The sequence below is a fragment of the Fonsecaea monophora genome (genome assembly GCF_001642475.1).
Source record: "Fonsecaea monophora strain CBS 269.37 chromosome Unknown Scaff11, whole genome shotgun sequence".
In the NCBI taxonomy this organism is placed as follows: Eukaryota; Fungi; Ascomycota; class Eurotiomycetes; order Chaetothyriales; family Herpotrichiellaceae; genus Fonsecaea; species Fonsecaea monophora.
Genome location: NW_019173942.1, coordinates 1615 through 17703, shown reverse-complemented (window position 1 = coordinate 17703; position 16089 = coordinate 1615). Strand labels below are relative to the sequence as shown.

The following is a 16089-nucleotide window of genomic DNA, read 5'->3' as shown; positions in this document are numbered from 1 at the left end:
CATGTGTACACCGATAGACTTTCGCTGGGTATCGCATTGTCAGAGGTGGTCAACGGCGAAATGCTGTATGATTGATCCTCGTGGAAATGGTGGAATACCCAGGATTGTGCCGTCGTCGACTCGGGACTCGACGTATCCGAGGTCGTGCTGGTGCTATCGCGACATACGGACAAGTTCCGTCTCTGACGTTCTTTCTTTCTCTTGACGCTGTTGCTATCTTCTGTCTCCCGGATGTCCTCCTGACTATCTGGTGAATGGTCTCCCAAGTGCCAGCAAACCCGCTTTCGGTGCTTGGACGAGTGCGAGCCTGCAATCAATAAAGAGAACGAGTCAGATAAAGGTCATACCGTCGAGTTAGACAGGCGGAAACATTCTCACCTAGTTTAGGACCTGGCTTGTGTTGAATCTCCGGGTAGCAGCATGGCATGGCATACTTTGTGCAGACACGACAAGCAGGGAGGGATTTATCGCTAGGTAGACCAGTCAATCCCTGCAACATGTGCGGCACGAAGGGACATGAGGGTGATTGTGATGGTTCAGGTAAGGACGGACCATTTGACCTTGCGTCTGCCTCAAGATTAGCATTTTCCAGCAGCATGGTGATCGGGCACACAACCTCCTGCATGAATAACAGGCCATCGTTGATTGATTTTCCGCAGTCATCTTAGTCCCTCTTGCTAAAGTCCACTCTGTCGAAGTGGATGGTGTATGTCTGTTCGATTGAGATTGACTCACTTCTGTGCGGTCCGACATCTCACAGTCAAAACAACCACAGACAGAGGCAGGCATAAAGGGTGCGTGATGGGGGTTCATGCATAACGTTCCCATGGCTCGCTGAGTTGCTTGCGATATGGAAGAAACTGGAGATGTGAAGATCAGACAGATGTAGATTGCGGAGAGGCTTGCATCGTATGTGAGGCGAGAACCGCCCAAAATCCCAAACAGGAAATACCCCGAAAATGCAGCGACAAGTCGTTTTCGTGGATCCGGGGAATGCGCTTGACCACCTAGGGGAACTCCTCCAGAAGGGATAAATACAGCCTATGGGAGAGCAGAGTCGGTTCCGGAGGATGTGGGCTTGAACACTGTTTACCAAAATGGATCGTGTTTTTGTAAGAATAATCCACATTTTGCCTGCACAAACTCCGGGTATTGGTGGGCAGCAAAGAATTATGTACCATGCATGTATCTGTGCTCACCGAATGTGCAGTATTACATCCTCGACCAGAGTAGACAGTCCATGACCGGTCGCCCCCCCGTAAGACTGACTTCTGCCACCGGTATGCCTTCACCCACTGTTCTTCAAGCAGTTGCTGCCCATTGGGTCCTGAAGTTGTTGAGACCAGCCATCAAGCCAAGGAAGCCGACCAAACCAGTGTTCATACCTGGAATACCCGCAGGGTACAGGCTGTAGTGGACCGCGACAGGCATCCAATATGCCGCCACCATGAACTCATTCCACCATTTGCGGTCGTAATCTTCCCTCTCCTTGACCGATTTGCTCCCCCGCTTTTCCTTTTCGATCTCTGCCTCGCGCCACAGGCGGAGGAAGTCGCTGGCTACTCCCACTGCCCACGCACGACAGCTCCAGGCAACCCACTTGGCAACTCCTCCTCGCTTCTCAATGACCGAGAGAGGGATGACACCTTTGCCGGCCAAGTGGTAGACGTTTTCTAGGGCCTGGAAACCGATATATCCGGCACATTGCAGCAACGCAACCCGGTGAAGGGCCGGGTCCATATCTGCCGAGGTTTTCTTCGACAAGAGCGTCTTCATCCAGATGTAGAGCGGCAGCAGTCCCGTCAAGCGCAGCGAGGTACGAGTATCCGATATAAGAGCTCCAAGCGGCGTGAGAAACGACGTTGTGGCGGATGGGGCTAGAGCCCCGGCGGGGAGCTTCGAAGGTGTGCGACCTATGAGACGCGAGATATATGCGATGACAGCAGCGCGAGCAGGTGCTTTTGAATGGAGGTATGCGGCCAGATAGATGGCATAGTTGAGGGTTGACAGAGCTGCGCCTAGGCCTGCGGTGGTCTTGATCAACCTGTATTCAAACACATTAGTGGAAGCGCGCCCCTTGCTCCATTGATCTCGAATGTCACATACTTGCTGATGCGCAGAATGATCTCGTCGGCCTTGGAGATGGTGGTTTTGACCTCCTTGGGCACCTTGTTCAAGGCCGGGTGGTGGGAAGGCTTGATGGGCTCGACCTGGCCTCTGGCCTCGGGAGGGTCCTGGGGGACGACACTGGGGTCTGGATTTGCTGCCTCACTGCTCGACATGTTTGCAATGTGGGTAAAAGAGCTCTGAACAGAGGAGGAAAAGGGGGTTGTCGCTGATATAAAAATCAATGGGATCCGAGGTGGTTGCAGATCCTAAAGTAATCAAACAAATCCCACAGTCTCACGTTAGAAGTGCGTTGCCTATCTCAGGAAATGCACTGAGAAGATCCGTTACAGTCAGATTAAGATCCCAAGGACCGCAAATAGTCGAGGTGGATGGGGGAACTTATCCAAGTAATCAAGCTATTTCCCTGTTCTACTTCTCCTCGATTCTCATTCTCTTATTCGGCTCCGGTCCCCTTCAACCGAGGCTTGTTCGGCTTTACTAAGCCGTTAGCCTTGGCATCCCCGTGCCCCGGTTCCTGCAGTTGTTGGACTTGTCTTGAAGTCCAGTACGAGCAGTACGACGCACGTGACTCAGCCCGGCCGCCTCCGCAGTCCTGCCTCACGCCCATGCAAGACGTCATTGCTCAGCCTCTCACAGCCTCGCCCTAACTCGACTCCAAGACTGCGCCCTTTTTGCCCTCAAACTCTCACTATCGCCAGGCAACCTCATTTCTTCTGTACTCGTACAAGTAGACACGAAAAAATTCTCACCGAGCTCCAACGGTATATCTTCACGGCCGTCACTCTTTGCGTCTGCTGCCTCTTCAATCGATGCCAATTATCATCTCGGAAAATCAAACTACCATTACCATGACATGTGGTGATATCTTCTTGGCTTTGATAGCCGTCCTCTTTCCCCCCATTGCAGGTATGTTAGCCATAAATTCACTCGTGGTACTCCTCTGCTCATATTCTCGTTCATTAAAGTCTGGATCAAGTCGGGCATCTGCTCGGTTGATTCCCTTATCAACATCCTCCTCTGCATGCTCGGCTACGTCCCTGGTCTTCTGCACGCCTGGTACATCATCGCACGTCACCCCGAGCGCGACTTTGATTATGAGGTGATTCCTGATTCCGAGCGAGGGGGTCAGGGTGGGCGAGTCACATACTACTACATCCGTCATGAAACCGTCCCTCGGCGGGATTATGGCACTCAAGCTCAGGCGCAAGATCGACCTGCCCCTCCCCCGCCTGCCGGCCAGGGTAGCAATAGACCGGCGCCACCGCCTCCCTCAAACCAAGAGTCTCAAGGAAATGAGCCTGCCGGACCAAGTGTGGGTGCGGGAAGCAATGAGCCTGGTGCCCCGCCTAGCTATTCAGAAGTTGTGAGGGGTGATCACAAGATTCAGACTCAAGATTAAGAACGTCAACTGGGGCAAACGATCCGGTGCGGAGGCTATAGGACCAGGCACGCAAATGAAGTTACGTTCATGCTGTATAACTGTGGACGAATGCGCAGGTGGCAAAGTGCCGGAGGACGATGGCGAAGGTGGAGTATTGGAACATCTCTGGCAAGGAGCAAATGGGGGGGCGTGTGTGATAGAAAATTTAATCCACTAATGGTGTATTGCTAGCTCATCTGGACATGGTCCCGAATTGTCAATTGACGACGGTAGAATATGCGTTGCATCCTACTTTCCCAGCGCTCTTTTTCTGGATCAAGGCATAAGATACCACCTGCCAATCCTATTTGCCCGGTCGGATAAGAAGAAGATTACAGAATTAAGAGGTGGGCGGGCGTCGAGATTCTAACGAGGAAATAAAATATCTAGAGCTACAAGTGACGAGCTGTCAGGGTACGAGCCTACGAGGCTCGTCCACTAACCAAGCTCTAGTTTGCAGAGTGATGATATTTACCTAATCAGGCTTAGTGCTCGGGTATAGCCGTCGAGGTATTTCGTCAACCTGAACATGCGCCTTTGGTATTTCTGGCCAGCCACTCTCTGTACCGAGCACCCTCAAAGACCTTCGGCCACTCACCAGCTCGTTGATTCTTGATGTTTCTGCTTCAGACTCTGAAACATGCTGCAATGACTGTAAAGAGACCCCGCACAGAAGCTGAACGGCTGAGAGTAGCACCCCCAAGCTAGCTTCATCAGGGTCCTAATCTCAGCTAGCCACTGACTTGCCCTTCTCCCCTTGTTGAAGCTCGAAAGAGATGGGAGGCAAGATGATCTCCATACTGGGAAGGGAGGGGTAAGGAGGAATCTCATGTGATACGAGAGCTTTTCAGCCCGCCTGAATCTGCAGGTTCGTATCGAGGGTCGTCACTTTGTGCTTTCAGTATGTGGTCTCCTCCAGTCATCGCCAATCAGGCCACCTAGGAGCTGCCAGCCGCTTTCGAAATCGACTGGGTGACACACCCTTTCCGTCGTCGAGGCGTCCTGTTAGAAACTACTTTCATGCAAACGACCTCCGATTCTGAGCTGAAAATATCCTATGTCCCAATCTAGACACATGTCTACCCATGTCTGAGACGATGATGTCGCATTGGTCACAGGAGGTCTCATCACTCTTCGTGGCGGGTCTCTGAAGTCACAGAACAAAGGACATACAGCTCATTGGAGACTGCCGCGTTGATCGTCAGGCTGGGAGAAGCACGAAATGCCATCAGGGCTGGGGTCGGAATGCTCTGACGCGCATCCACCTCACCGAGCAGAGGGAGGGCTTTTCTCTGCTCGTAGGAGAGCTGATTCATATATCTCCTTTCACTCTTTTGCATTTTTGGTCCCAATTTCCTTCAAGGTCAACAGTAGGACTTTGCCAGAACCAGCTGTAGACATGGCCCCCATACGGAAGATATGGACGGGCATTATTTATTTCTTTGACTATCTGACAAACTCCCCAAGCCAACTGTATCCTCCAGAGAATACTCCAGATCTTCAGATCCCGGTGCAAACTGTTCAGCCAATTCAGCCACAAGCCACCAAATACCCGATTTTCAATCCCCCAGACGACCTCGAAGATAGCCCCTTTCGATGCGAATATCCCGAATATCCGGAGAAGGAAGGCTGGAGAGCATGCAACACCAAGACAGACAGGACGTGTTGGCTCGAGAATGTCAAGACCCGCCAACGGTATGACATCCACACGGACTACGAGAACGACGGCCCCAAGGGTATTGTGCGGCACTACTACCTGGAACTGGAAGAATCCACCTGCGATCCTGATGGCTTTGGGCGTCTACCGGTGCAGCTGTTCAACAAAACCCTCCCCGGTCCCCGAATCCAAGCTTGCTGGGGTGATCAGGTGCATATCACAGTCAACAACAAATTGACGGGCAACAACACAGGTGACAACCCGGGCAATGGCACCACCATTCATTGGCATGGCTTCAGACAGTGGAACAGCGGCTATATGGATGGCGTCAACGCAGTCACACAGTGTCCCATCGCTCCCAACACCAGCTTTACATACATTTTCAACATCACCCAGTACGGCACTTCGTGGTATCACAGCCACTACTCCTTGCAGGTATGTTGCATATCACCCTCCCCATCCTCTGTGCCAATGGACTGAGGTGTTGTTATTCAGTATGCCGCCGGTGCTCTAGGACCGTTCACCGTGTATGGCCCGGTGTCCAAAAGTTACGACCATCAATTGTATCCTATCATCATGAGCGACTGGCTGCATAAGAGGTACGTGACAACCACTGTCAAACTTGCACATCCATGTCCTTAATGTCAGTGGTCCCCAGTGTGTATCAGAAATGGGACTCGTCCATCCAACAGAGTGGGAAACAGATATTCGTCGACAACATTCTGCAAAACGGCGTTGGTAAGTACATTTCACTGGGTACATTTACCAAGCTAAATGCAACCTCAGGCCACTGGCCGCCTCAGATCGAACTGGCACAAAAACCAAAGTTCAACGAGGTATTCTTCCAAAAGGTAATAACAAGGTCTCGCCCTCACCCTCGCCCCCTTATCACACATTTTTCTGATCGGGAAACCAGGGAGTCAAGTACCTGATGAGGCTCATCAACGGCGCTGCCGACACGACGTTTGTGTTTTCGATCGACGACCACAAGTTCTGGGTCATTTCGACCGACTTTGTGGCGATTGAGCCATACTACACCGACCACGTCGTGGTAGGGATAGGTAAGTGTGTTCTGCCATCCCCTCCACCCAACGAATGAGCTCAAAGGTGTCTCTGGTCCTGAAACCTTGAGCGTCTTCCAGGACAACGGTACAACATCATCGTCGACGCGAACCCGGACCGTTACAGCAGCGACCACAGCTATTGGATCCGGACCACTCCGGCGAAGAACTGCAGTTCGTTCGACCCGAACGCGCCCACCCCTGAAGAGCGCACGGGCATTGTTCGATATACTCTCAGCGACGAGTTGCCGAGCACCACGAAGCATCCCTTTGAAGCGACGTGTGCGGACGAGACCTACTATCGGAACATAACTCCAATAGTTCCCTGGACCGTCGGCCGTATCAGGCACCGTAAGATGAACACCCACAAAAAAACTACACGTAATGGCCGTCTATAGAAGGCTAACTCGAACAGACGTGGACCCTCTGTACCTCAACATCCAGCCCATGAAGGGATACCCCTACTGGCCGTGCGACAAGACGGTCAACAGATTCGAGCTCGTGCCCAACAACCCCATGTGGCTCAACTTCAGCGGGCCGACGCTCTGGAATCTCGACCAGAACTTTACAGAAAAGGGGTGGCTGGCGGTGGTCGACGCCGACGACAGGGATGAAGAGTGGGTGCAGTTGACCATCATCTCGGGGCCCAAGAAGTCCAAGTCCCCGCTCCTGCCGCACCCGGTGCCCAAGGTCCCCGGGGTGTACGTGCCCGGCGAACACCCGATCCACCTGCACGGGCACGACTTTGCGGTCCTGGACCAGTGCGTCCCGGACGACCACACCGAGTGCGACGTGTCCAAGGCGAACCTGACGCTGACGAACCCGCCGCGCCGGGACGTGGCCTTCCTCCCGGACAAGGGGTACCTGATCATCGCGTTCCGCGCCGACAACCCCGGCGTGTGGATCATGCACTGCCACATCGCCTTCCACGCCTCGTCGGGCCTGGCCGTCCAGATCATGGAGAACCGACAGAAAATCGACTTCCCGCCGCCCTGGCCGCAGCGGTTCGCAGACATGTGCGAGAGTTGGGACCGCTGGAGCCCGTACGTGCACGACCCGGAGGATCCGTGCGGAAACCTCGATCCCGGCGAGGAGCCTCTGCAGACGGACTCGGGCATCTAGGCCTGGGGTTTTCTGTCGCCGGTGCAAAGTCTCGATGGAGCACAGGTATAGCCAGCAGCACCAATAAGAGGGGGAGGTAGTCGTTGATCATGTTGTGGGAGGGAGCTCAGAGTGGCGGCACTAGGAAACACAAAACTAGGGAGAATGTGTTGTGAAGCGCGGAGGGAGGAAGGGCATTCAGAGCTCTAGAAGAAGCTCTAATATCTATCGATGTGGGTCAAACATTCACTCCTTGCTCGGGTAAAAGGTCATTAGTCCAAATGCATTGCTCTTTCCTACCTGCCTTTCCGTTGGCTCTGCGCCTCCAATGTTGATTAACTCAAGACCTGCTTGTACATATCCTACCTTAATGCCCGATCACCTCTTGCTATTAAGCTTACCGAATCCAATAATGCGGCTCTTGGCTCCAAGGGTGTATGCAAAGTCATCACTCAAGAGGACACTCCAACCGTAACCTCCTCCTCATAGTCCAAGCCGTTTTTGATAACGGCAACTTCACCGTTTCGTGCAAAGAGTACGTCTCGTGCCGTCGTGGCACAGACTATGTCTCGAGTGCCCGAAAACCAATCGTGAGGCACGAAGAAGTGTCTGGAGTACTGGATCGGCGGTGAAGGTGGCCGCGGAGTCGAAACTGCTGCCGCCGTCGCTGCGACAGATCTGTCTAAATTGTCGAGATCAATGGAACTGACCCAGGAGTTGGTGTCTAGGAAGATAAGTTTGCCCGTGTCGGTGAGATGGATGACATGGAAGACGTGGGGAGTCAAGGCCAGGATTTGACGGCCAATGAGAGGCTTTAAAACGTGTTGTTGGTAGGTCTGTAGCATTGGCTCCCCGACGGCAGGTTCACCCAAGGAGCTTTCACCCTCACTTGTTAAAACTGCTGGGACTTCCATGTCGACGAGGCCGTGGATTCCAGCTTTCACTCTTTCCAAACTATCGCCTGGGCACGTGCCATCTTCAAGGTTGAATGGTGTTGCGTCAAAGACGTAAATGGAGCGGGTTCTGGCGGAGCCATTGAGCTCCGACAATTCCAGAAGCACCCAGCGTCGTTGGCCTGAATCGTATCCTCGGACGCTCTTCAGCTGTACGTTTGTGGTATCCACTCCCAGCTGAAGACGTGAAACTTCCGACAGGTGACACCAGCAGAATATGCGCGCATCCTCCCCTTCGATACACATTGCATGGCCTTGGGATTGAGGGTGCTGTATCCAAAGTCGAATGCCCGGCTTCTTCAGATATGACCGTGCTGCAATCTGCTTCCCGTTATTGTCCCAGAGATAGTCCGACTCCCGCGTCGAAAGGATGAGGTTACTGGTTGTCTCGGACCTCAGGACTTGAACGACAGCATGGCCACAATCCAGGCGAAGTTGAAGGGGAAGCTCGTTTGAGATCCATCCTCCTTTATGGTCCCTCATCAGAGTGGAAGCCAGCACTCTGTTTGATGCATCCGTGCTCGTGGTAATATTATCACGAGTCTGCCAAGTGAGAGTGCGGATCGGAGATTTGTGTTCGTGAATCTGTTGCAGAAAGGCACCTGTTCGAGCATCATACAGACAGACAGAACCATCATCCTTGCCGCAAATGACTACCTGACCCTGACTGTGAAGGACCATGGTACTGATTTTGACTTTATCATCCGATGTACTTGCTTCGATTACCGACGTTGAAGTACTCTCGTTCAGATTTTCTGCAACTGTGTCACGCAGCAGCATCGTAGGCTCCCAAATATTGCATTGTGACCGGCGGACGTCTGCGAAATGGAAGTTGTCTCGGCTGAAAATTATTTGCTTGATGCCCTGCTCGGATGATTTAATCCTGTACAACAACCTCAATGTATCAAACTCGTATAAATTGATGGTCTCACATGCAGCCACACCTCCCAGGAGACGTCCATTCGGGCTCGAAGTCAAGGCACGGCAGTTGGCTCGAAAGCATTCCACTTCTTTCTCTTCGAAAGGATCAAGGAGGGCAAGTTGACCGTCAAGGTACGAGACAGCAAGAAGTCGGATGTCAGGATTGGGGTTGAAGGATAGCGATGTCACTAGATGCTTACTGACCTCGCCATTGGCAAGAATTCGCCCACAGCTGCCATAGTATTCGTCGTATTGAAGGTCCCAGATTGTGACGGGTTGGCCAATATATGCCACGGCCATTTTTTGATGTCCGATAGAGAAGGAAATGGCACATGGTTGAAGGGTGGAAGGTTGCTCCGTTTCCTCATCTGAATGACTCCAAGGTCGGTCTGCTTGTGGTAAGGCATTGTTGTTCAAATCCCAGGAGGTTAGGAAATTTCTCCTTGACGCCACCAAAAGTACATCTTTGTCAAATTCGAGAGCGATAGGTCGAAAGGGAGCGGACAGTCTATGTAATGCATCGCCCGTGCGGCTATTCCACACCGTCACATTCTTCAAGCCACAGGATACGAGGATGTCAGACTTAGGCTTGAAATGTAATAGCCGAACAGCTTCTCCATGATCCAGAGCCCTCTGTTCCTCACATGATGTTGCAAGGTAGAGATTGACGAGTCCTGAGGCTGTCCCAACAGCAAAAAGCTCGTCTCCGTAAGCGATGCTTGTGAACTCATCGCCTTGGAGCTCGATAGATGTCAACCGGTCGTCCCATTGATCGTAAGACATCCCACTAATCGACAGTGTAGTTGTCCGACATCGCTGACAGGCTTTATACAATATCGAGTTGCGGGGGCAGAAAGGGGGAATATGAGTGTATATAGCGCCTGGGTTGTTGATAAGAACATCAGAAAACTTTGCGACGACGCGGACAAGATCCATTGTAGCTGCTTTGATCATTTGGATTTCTTTCGGGACTGGGGGTGTGTTGCACTGTTTGGCATACGTCCGGAGATTTTTCGCTGCTCGGATGATCGGAGTAAGAACCCCTGTCTGGGCGATGCTGTCAATCCACGAGAGGACATTGGCTTCCAGAAATCTGGAGACAAGAACAAGAACATGGAGTGAATCGCAGTCGGCATTGGCAAGGTGGTGTGCGAAGGCTGCGCAGGCATACGCCGAGAATTGGATGTTCGAGTCCTCGATGGTGGTACCTGACCGCAGGCGTGACGCTCGCCTCCGAGTCCTGGAAGGTCTCATTCTGTCACTTGTGAGGTAGCTCAAGCATGTCACAGCGATTCTTTTATGCGCCTGAGGCTTGCTCACGGCAAAGTCGGACTGTAATCCATCCTTGGTGAGATATTCTCGGATTGTCTCGTGTATAATCTGGACATTGTTGAACTTATCGATAGCAACGAGTTGGCCACACAATTTCGGGATAATTTCTTCGAGTGCATCATACTTGTCTCCAAGGTCCAAGTTCAGCGCATCAGTAAGCTCTTCCGTGCTTAGTGGTCTCATAGCACAAGCCACCCAGGTGAGGATGGCTTTGGCCACCCTCTTTCCACTTCCCACAGTCGTCAATTCCATTGAGTCCAGCACTCGTCGGTATAGTGAGTTCATGTCGCGAGGGACATCGTCAAGCACCTTATTGAGCTCCGCTTCACCGTAGGTATTTGCAAGCTCTTCTAGAACCAAGAGGGTCCATAGGAAGGAGCCTTGGGATTTTTCGAGCACCCTCCCAAGTAGCGCAGCCCGAAATTCATCATTCTTGACCATGAGAGAATGTGACTTTGCCTCAATGACGAGTTGAATATCCTGAAGAGTATCAGGCGTCGAAATTGGTAATTCACAAAATCTGTGCGAACCAAGGCTCAGAAATGCAGCCTTGATCTTCGGCATATCCCGAGCTGTGACAAGAACTCTCAACTTTGTGGCGGAATCGAGCTGGCTAAGGAGGGCTTCGATGAAAACCTCAGGAGCTTCACACTCATCTAAGCCGTCGATGATCCAGTAGTGAGGTTCATTATGGCTTCTGAATATTGTCGAGACAAATATTTTGCGCCAAAGAGTGCGTTCATTCTCACCATCAATATAGGTATTTTCCTTGTACAAATCGCTCAAAATGCGCCGAGTGTGATCATTGTTACAGGCCATTTGGAAGGCTAGTGACTTAAGGCAGTTGATGAGCCGAGTCTTCGAATTCTCACCATATCTGAAGAAATAGTAGCTGCTGTTTGAATTTTGCTCTTGAAGTTGCGTGATGATATAGCCCGCAAGAACAGACTTGCCCGTGGCGGGTTTCCCACTGATCCAGAGAATAGGTGGTGTGTTTGCGGCAAGGTCTCTCCACGCCAAGTAGCTCTCTTTCTGTTCAATCCATTCGCAAGTTCCAGGCAGTTGGGAGCCTTGGGCAAGCTCAAGATCATCTTCGGGTTGGTGAGGTATGCGCAAGTGTTGGCTGAGATCGTCTAGTTCGTGCTTCTGTTGCGCCTTGTTTCTTTTCGCCAGTTCACCTAATATGCTTGAAACCGTCATGGAAAGTGAATTACGAAGCTTCGTATAGTTGGCGTCCGTTTTTGATTTGAATTTGCAGATCGATCGGTGGTCGGCGGCCATTGGGGTTTGGATTTCCCCTGGCAAATTGAGGACTGCAGACTCTGGTTCAACTACCCTTGAACGAAGGTATTTCATTGGTTGCATCTCGTAAAATGAAAACAGCTGAAATTCATCAAAGTAGTGGCGGAACTCTTCGTTGATGGACTGTAGTGTTCCGGAAGCTTTCTTCAACTCCTCCACAAAAGTGGGCGATAGGGAGAGAGCGTGCAACATCCGATCCAGGATTTTAGCCCAGTCGGAGCCTTGATGCGGTGTTGCCAGGAAATATATTGCCCGGAACCTGGATGTCAGGGAATCGAGAGACTTGTCATGTTTCGCTAACATATACGCCCGCTTTATTACCAAGCCTCCCATGCTGTGTCCTATCATGATCAATGGAGTATCTGCTCGACTGATATACGGAGAAGTCCTCAAGTCTGCTAGTAGGGATTGCGCGAAACTGTGTATGGTCCAACAGCCATCCCTGTGCTTTACGTAGTCCGAGTTGTACCCAAAGCTGTGGATGCGGACATTTTCGAAGGCGGGATCCTTTGAAAGCCACTCCTTTGGCCAATAATTCTGCGCAGTCGAGGGTTCAAGGCTCCAGGTCTTTCTTGAGCCACCTCCCAAGCCATGAACAAAGATCAAGTCGATAAGAGGCTCGGAGAGCGTATAGAGCAAGCTGAGGCCAAGAGGGCCTCTCTCATCAACTACCTCGTCGTAGTCGATTGAGCTTGGAACCGAGGGGATCTCTACGGAGTGTCTGCCTTCTGGCAGTATAAGGCTGGTAGCAAATTCTTTAATCTTTTGGCGGGATATTCTGCTTGACTTCAGAAAGATGGTCAGATCTGCTGAAACCAGCGATGAAGTGCTGGTTCACGGGTACCAACATACCATCTTGACCACATGTTCCCCACAGCCTTGTAAGGGGTGAAATATATTTCGTCCAGGTCACTATAAGATGATTGACGCGTTCCAGATGAAGGAGGGTCTCATTGCTGGTTTTTCAAGGAGAACAAACTCAACTTTGGTGATGGTAGTATGGAAAGCGAAGTTTCGAAGATAGTACGATAGAGCAGAAAGTGAGGCTGAGAGCTCTCGCAGTGAGGTGATACGCGCTAGATGTAGGAAATCTGGGCGCTTAGTAGAACGAGGCCGAGCGCGTCCGAACGGCGTTTGAGTCCCAGCAAAGAACTCGGACACATTTTGGCTAGCAACAGAGGTGGTGGTGGTGGTGGTGGTGATGGCGGCTATCTACACGTTTGCTGAGGTTCCACGTGGCAACCTGCGCCAGGCTGCTGCCTCTGAAACTTGAAACTGCGGTCAGTCCGCCATTCCCAAAGATTCAGACCCCCTTCCCCCCCCTTTGTGAATGCGACATTTACCGGACTCCATATTACCTCTGAGGTTCCGATTTATGGACAATTGAGTTCACCTGTTAACGCACCCGCAGCCCTTTCTCACTCACCAAGGATGGCCGGCGAACAATTTCACACTATCATCAAAGTAGGTAATCATGAGGTTTATCGGGAATACGCCCTCTTGATGGCACAGCTTTTACCTCCAGCACCCACAGCCTTATGTGTTTGAGCTGTCATCGTGAAGGGAGACAGCAGCGAGGTTGGGTCGACCGGCCACTCGTTAGATTTCCCTGATGATGAACCTGGAGACCCTGGCCCGACACGCGCCAAGCACTGTTGCTTCATCAAAATCGCCGAGAAACACAACGTGCCAAATAACCACGTTGGCAGAGAGTTGCCCAAGAATACGGTTCTCTACACGACTATGGAATCATGCAGCGACCGGTTGCGCGGCAACCGAACCTGTGTGGAGAGAACCCTTCCACTCAAGAATTCCATCAGATAAGTCGATGTCGGAGCCACGGAGCCTGGAACATTCCTCGGCCTGGATGCGACTTGAAGGGGCGGGCATCGCGGTCGGACAAATTGAGAAGGAAGAGCTTCGTGACCAGAGATTCAAGGCCTCTACGGCAGGGCACGGTCAATAGGACATTAGTGGACCGTCAAACGCAGCTAGAGGAGAAAAGCCCGGGACCGTGCTCGTTTGCTGAGGGCCACCTTTTCGCTGACTTACTTGGTGCAACTCTTGGGGCTTCTCCTTCCCTGCTGAACTGCGGACAGGGTACAATCAAACTCAAACAGGACACTTGGCTGGGCCGCTCCAGCGATTCTGAGACCGCAACCGACATACAGACTTGTAAAAATACAGACACTCACCCTCTGATCTGGCTAGTCGACCAGTTCAAGTACAAGACGACGAGTTAACCCCGAGATAAATCGCAGAAGCTTTCGAATCCCATTTTCCCTTAAATCTTCCCGGATCCGCAGCACGAGTCTCCAGCAAGGTATCTCTACACTGGGCGTCATGGGTTCTGAGGTGGCAGAAGAATTCGAATCTAGAGGAACCAATCCTTCTGTCGATGCGAGTGTCATTGCCAAATTGCCCGAAGGCTGCCGTATCCTCTGTACCAAAAGACACGGCGAGAGCTTCTGGGCGAAGACCAACCGGATCGACGTCTTGTTGGCGGATGGGCTTACCAAACAATCCTTTTTTATCAAGATCATTTCCCACGACACGGGTAGAAACATGGTCCAAGGAGAATTCGAATCGATGAAAGCCATCTATAACATATTGCCAGACTTCGCACCCAAGCCGACTGCCTGGGGCACGTATCGGAGCAATCCAGACGCGCACTTCTTCCTGTGCGAATACCGAGAAATGGCAAAAGATATGCCTGATCCGGAGCAGTTTTCTGCACAACTGGCTCTGCTGCACAAGAACAGCAAGTCTCCCAATGGCAAGTTTGGCTTTCATGTCACAACCTACGGTGGCAATCTACCACAGTTGAACGACTGGGAGGACAGTTGGGAGACATTCTTCACAAAGAGTATGCGATGGGCACTCGACCTAGAACTGAAAGTCAGGGGACACGATCCAGAATTTGATACACTGATACCGACTCTTTTCGAAAAGGTGATTCCTCGACTGCTTCGACCGCTGGAGAGTGAAGGCAGATCTGTCAAACCTTCGCTTGTGCACGGGGACCTCTGGTATGCCAACTCAGCTGTCGATGCCGACACAAATGCCTCTTTGATTTTCGACGCTTGTTGCTTCTACGCCCACAATGAATGTGAGTGCTTCTGTCCCAAAGTAGTTGTGCCTGTTCCGTCACAGAGGCCATAGTCTAACACATGTCAATGCCTTTCAAAACAGACGAGTTCGGGCAATGGATGCCTACTTGTAACAAATTCGGTGCCGCGTACTTGACCGCCTATCACTCTTATGTCCAGAAATCATCCCCAGAGGAAGATTACCAAGGCCGGCTGGATCTCTACAAGTTGTGAGCCCAGCCTACACAGTTCTCGTTTCCCACATCCCTGTCACTAAACATAGCGAAAAACAGAAGATTCAACACCCATGTGTCTGCTCTATTCCCGGAAAAGGAGACTCTGAGAGAACAGTGAGATGCCCCCAGTCCTCTTTGGCTAGTCTGGCATTGGACAAGTTCACAAGCTGACTACACACCCGTCTAGAATGCTTGGAGATCTCAGAGATCTTGTTGCGCGGTACGGCTCGTGACTGGCGCAGGTAAAGCAATCTGGTCAGGGGTCACCTGTATAGGTATACTAAGGGTGAATCGATGGATGACGTCGTGCACCGAGGGCCTGCCCGTCTTTGATTGACATACTCATAAGGCGAGCCGCAACCAGTTCCATCCTCGGGCCTGACCCAATGAAGTTGCGCAGACACTTCGCAACATGTTGCCCTTCTCGGCCTAGTACCATCACAGCCTTGCGGCAAGGATCCTTTCAGCCTGGGCACGTCCCGCATCTTGCTGTCATCCAGTATCCAGTCAAGCCAGTGTTCCTGAGTGCACACGTGTTTGTATCCTTCTAGGGTTGCAAAATGCGAACTTTTGAATCGCCCGTCATTGTTTACGGGGCCCGGGGTTACCGGGACACGGGTCACTGGATAATTGAGATGGTTGCCTCCGAGACATATATAACGTGTACCAAGGCATACTCATGCTCAACCACAATTCTTACATGTGAACGGCATCCCATCTTTCTCAGTTCTCACATGAAGATTCTCTTCCTGTCCAACGCGTCTGAAGGACTCCTCACAACAACGTGGCCACCTCATTTTGATCACCGTCATGGCACAAAACCTCCAAGTCCGTGTTGACCAAGGCAACGCGACCATGTCCCATCCACCATCGGCGGAGAGTTACTT

General features: G+C 51.7%; 5 protein-coding genes across 5 annotated transcripts; 3 read left to right on the top strand and 2 right to left on the bottom strand.

Annotated features, from left to right (window-relative positions):
• Nucleotides 1–1302: 1302 nt before the first annotated feature.
• On the bottom strand, nucleotides 1303–2282 carry AYO21_02440 (hypothetical protein; the record flags this gene model as incomplete). Its single annotated transcript, XM_022652418.1, has 2 exons — nucleotides 1303–2044; nucleotides 2107–2282. 2 exons carry the CDS (start codon nucleotides 2280–2282, stop codon nucleotides 1303–1305), a joined length of 918 nt encoding a protein of 305 aa, XP_022515106.1.
• Nucleotides 2283–2978: 696 nt separating this feature from the next.
• On the top strand, nucleotides 2979–3529 carry AYO21_02439 (hypothetical protein; the record flags this gene model as incomplete). Its single annotated transcript, XM_022652417.1, has 2 exons — nucleotides 2979–3036; nucleotides 3096–3529. 2 exons carry the CDS (start codon nucleotides 2979–2981, stop codon nucleotides 3527–3529), a joined length of 492 nt encoding a protein of 163 aa, XP_022515105.1.
• Nucleotides 3530–4949: 1420 nt separating this feature from the next.
• Nucleotides 4950–7390, top strand: AYO21_02438 (hypothetical protein; the record flags this gene model as incomplete). Its single annotated transcript, XM_022652416.1, has 7 exons — nucleotides 4950–5642; nucleotides 5703–5806; nucleotides 5866–5945; nucleotides 5994–6058; nucleotides 6124–6268; nucleotides 6350–6619; nucleotides 6684–7390. 7 exons carry the CDS (start codon nucleotides 4950–4952, stop codon nucleotides 7388–7390), a joined length of 2064 nt encoding a protein of 687 aa, XP_022515104.1.
• Nucleotides 7391–7821: 431 nt separating this feature from the next.
• Nucleotides 7822–12732, bottom strand: AYO21_02437 (hypothetical protein; the record flags this gene model as incomplete). The annotated part of the gene is made up of 2 exons (XM_022652415.1): nucleotides 7822–12663; nucleotides 12730–12732. 2 exons carry the CDS (start codon nucleotides 12730–12732, stop codon nucleotides 7822–7824), a joined length of 4845 nt encoding a protein of 1614 aa, XP_022515103.1.
• A 1488-nt stretch (nucleotides 12733–14220) lies between these two features.
• On the top strand, nucleotides 14221–15200 carry AYO21_02436 (hypothetical protein; the record flags this gene model as incomplete). The annotated part of the gene is made up of 2 exons (XM_022652414.1): nucleotides 14221–14986; nucleotides 15070–15200. 2 exons carry the CDS (start codon nucleotides 14221–14223, stop codon nucleotides 15198–15200), a joined length of 897 nt encoding a protein of 298 aa, XP_022515102.1.
• Between the last annotated feature and the right edge of the window lie 889 nt (nucleotides 15201–16089).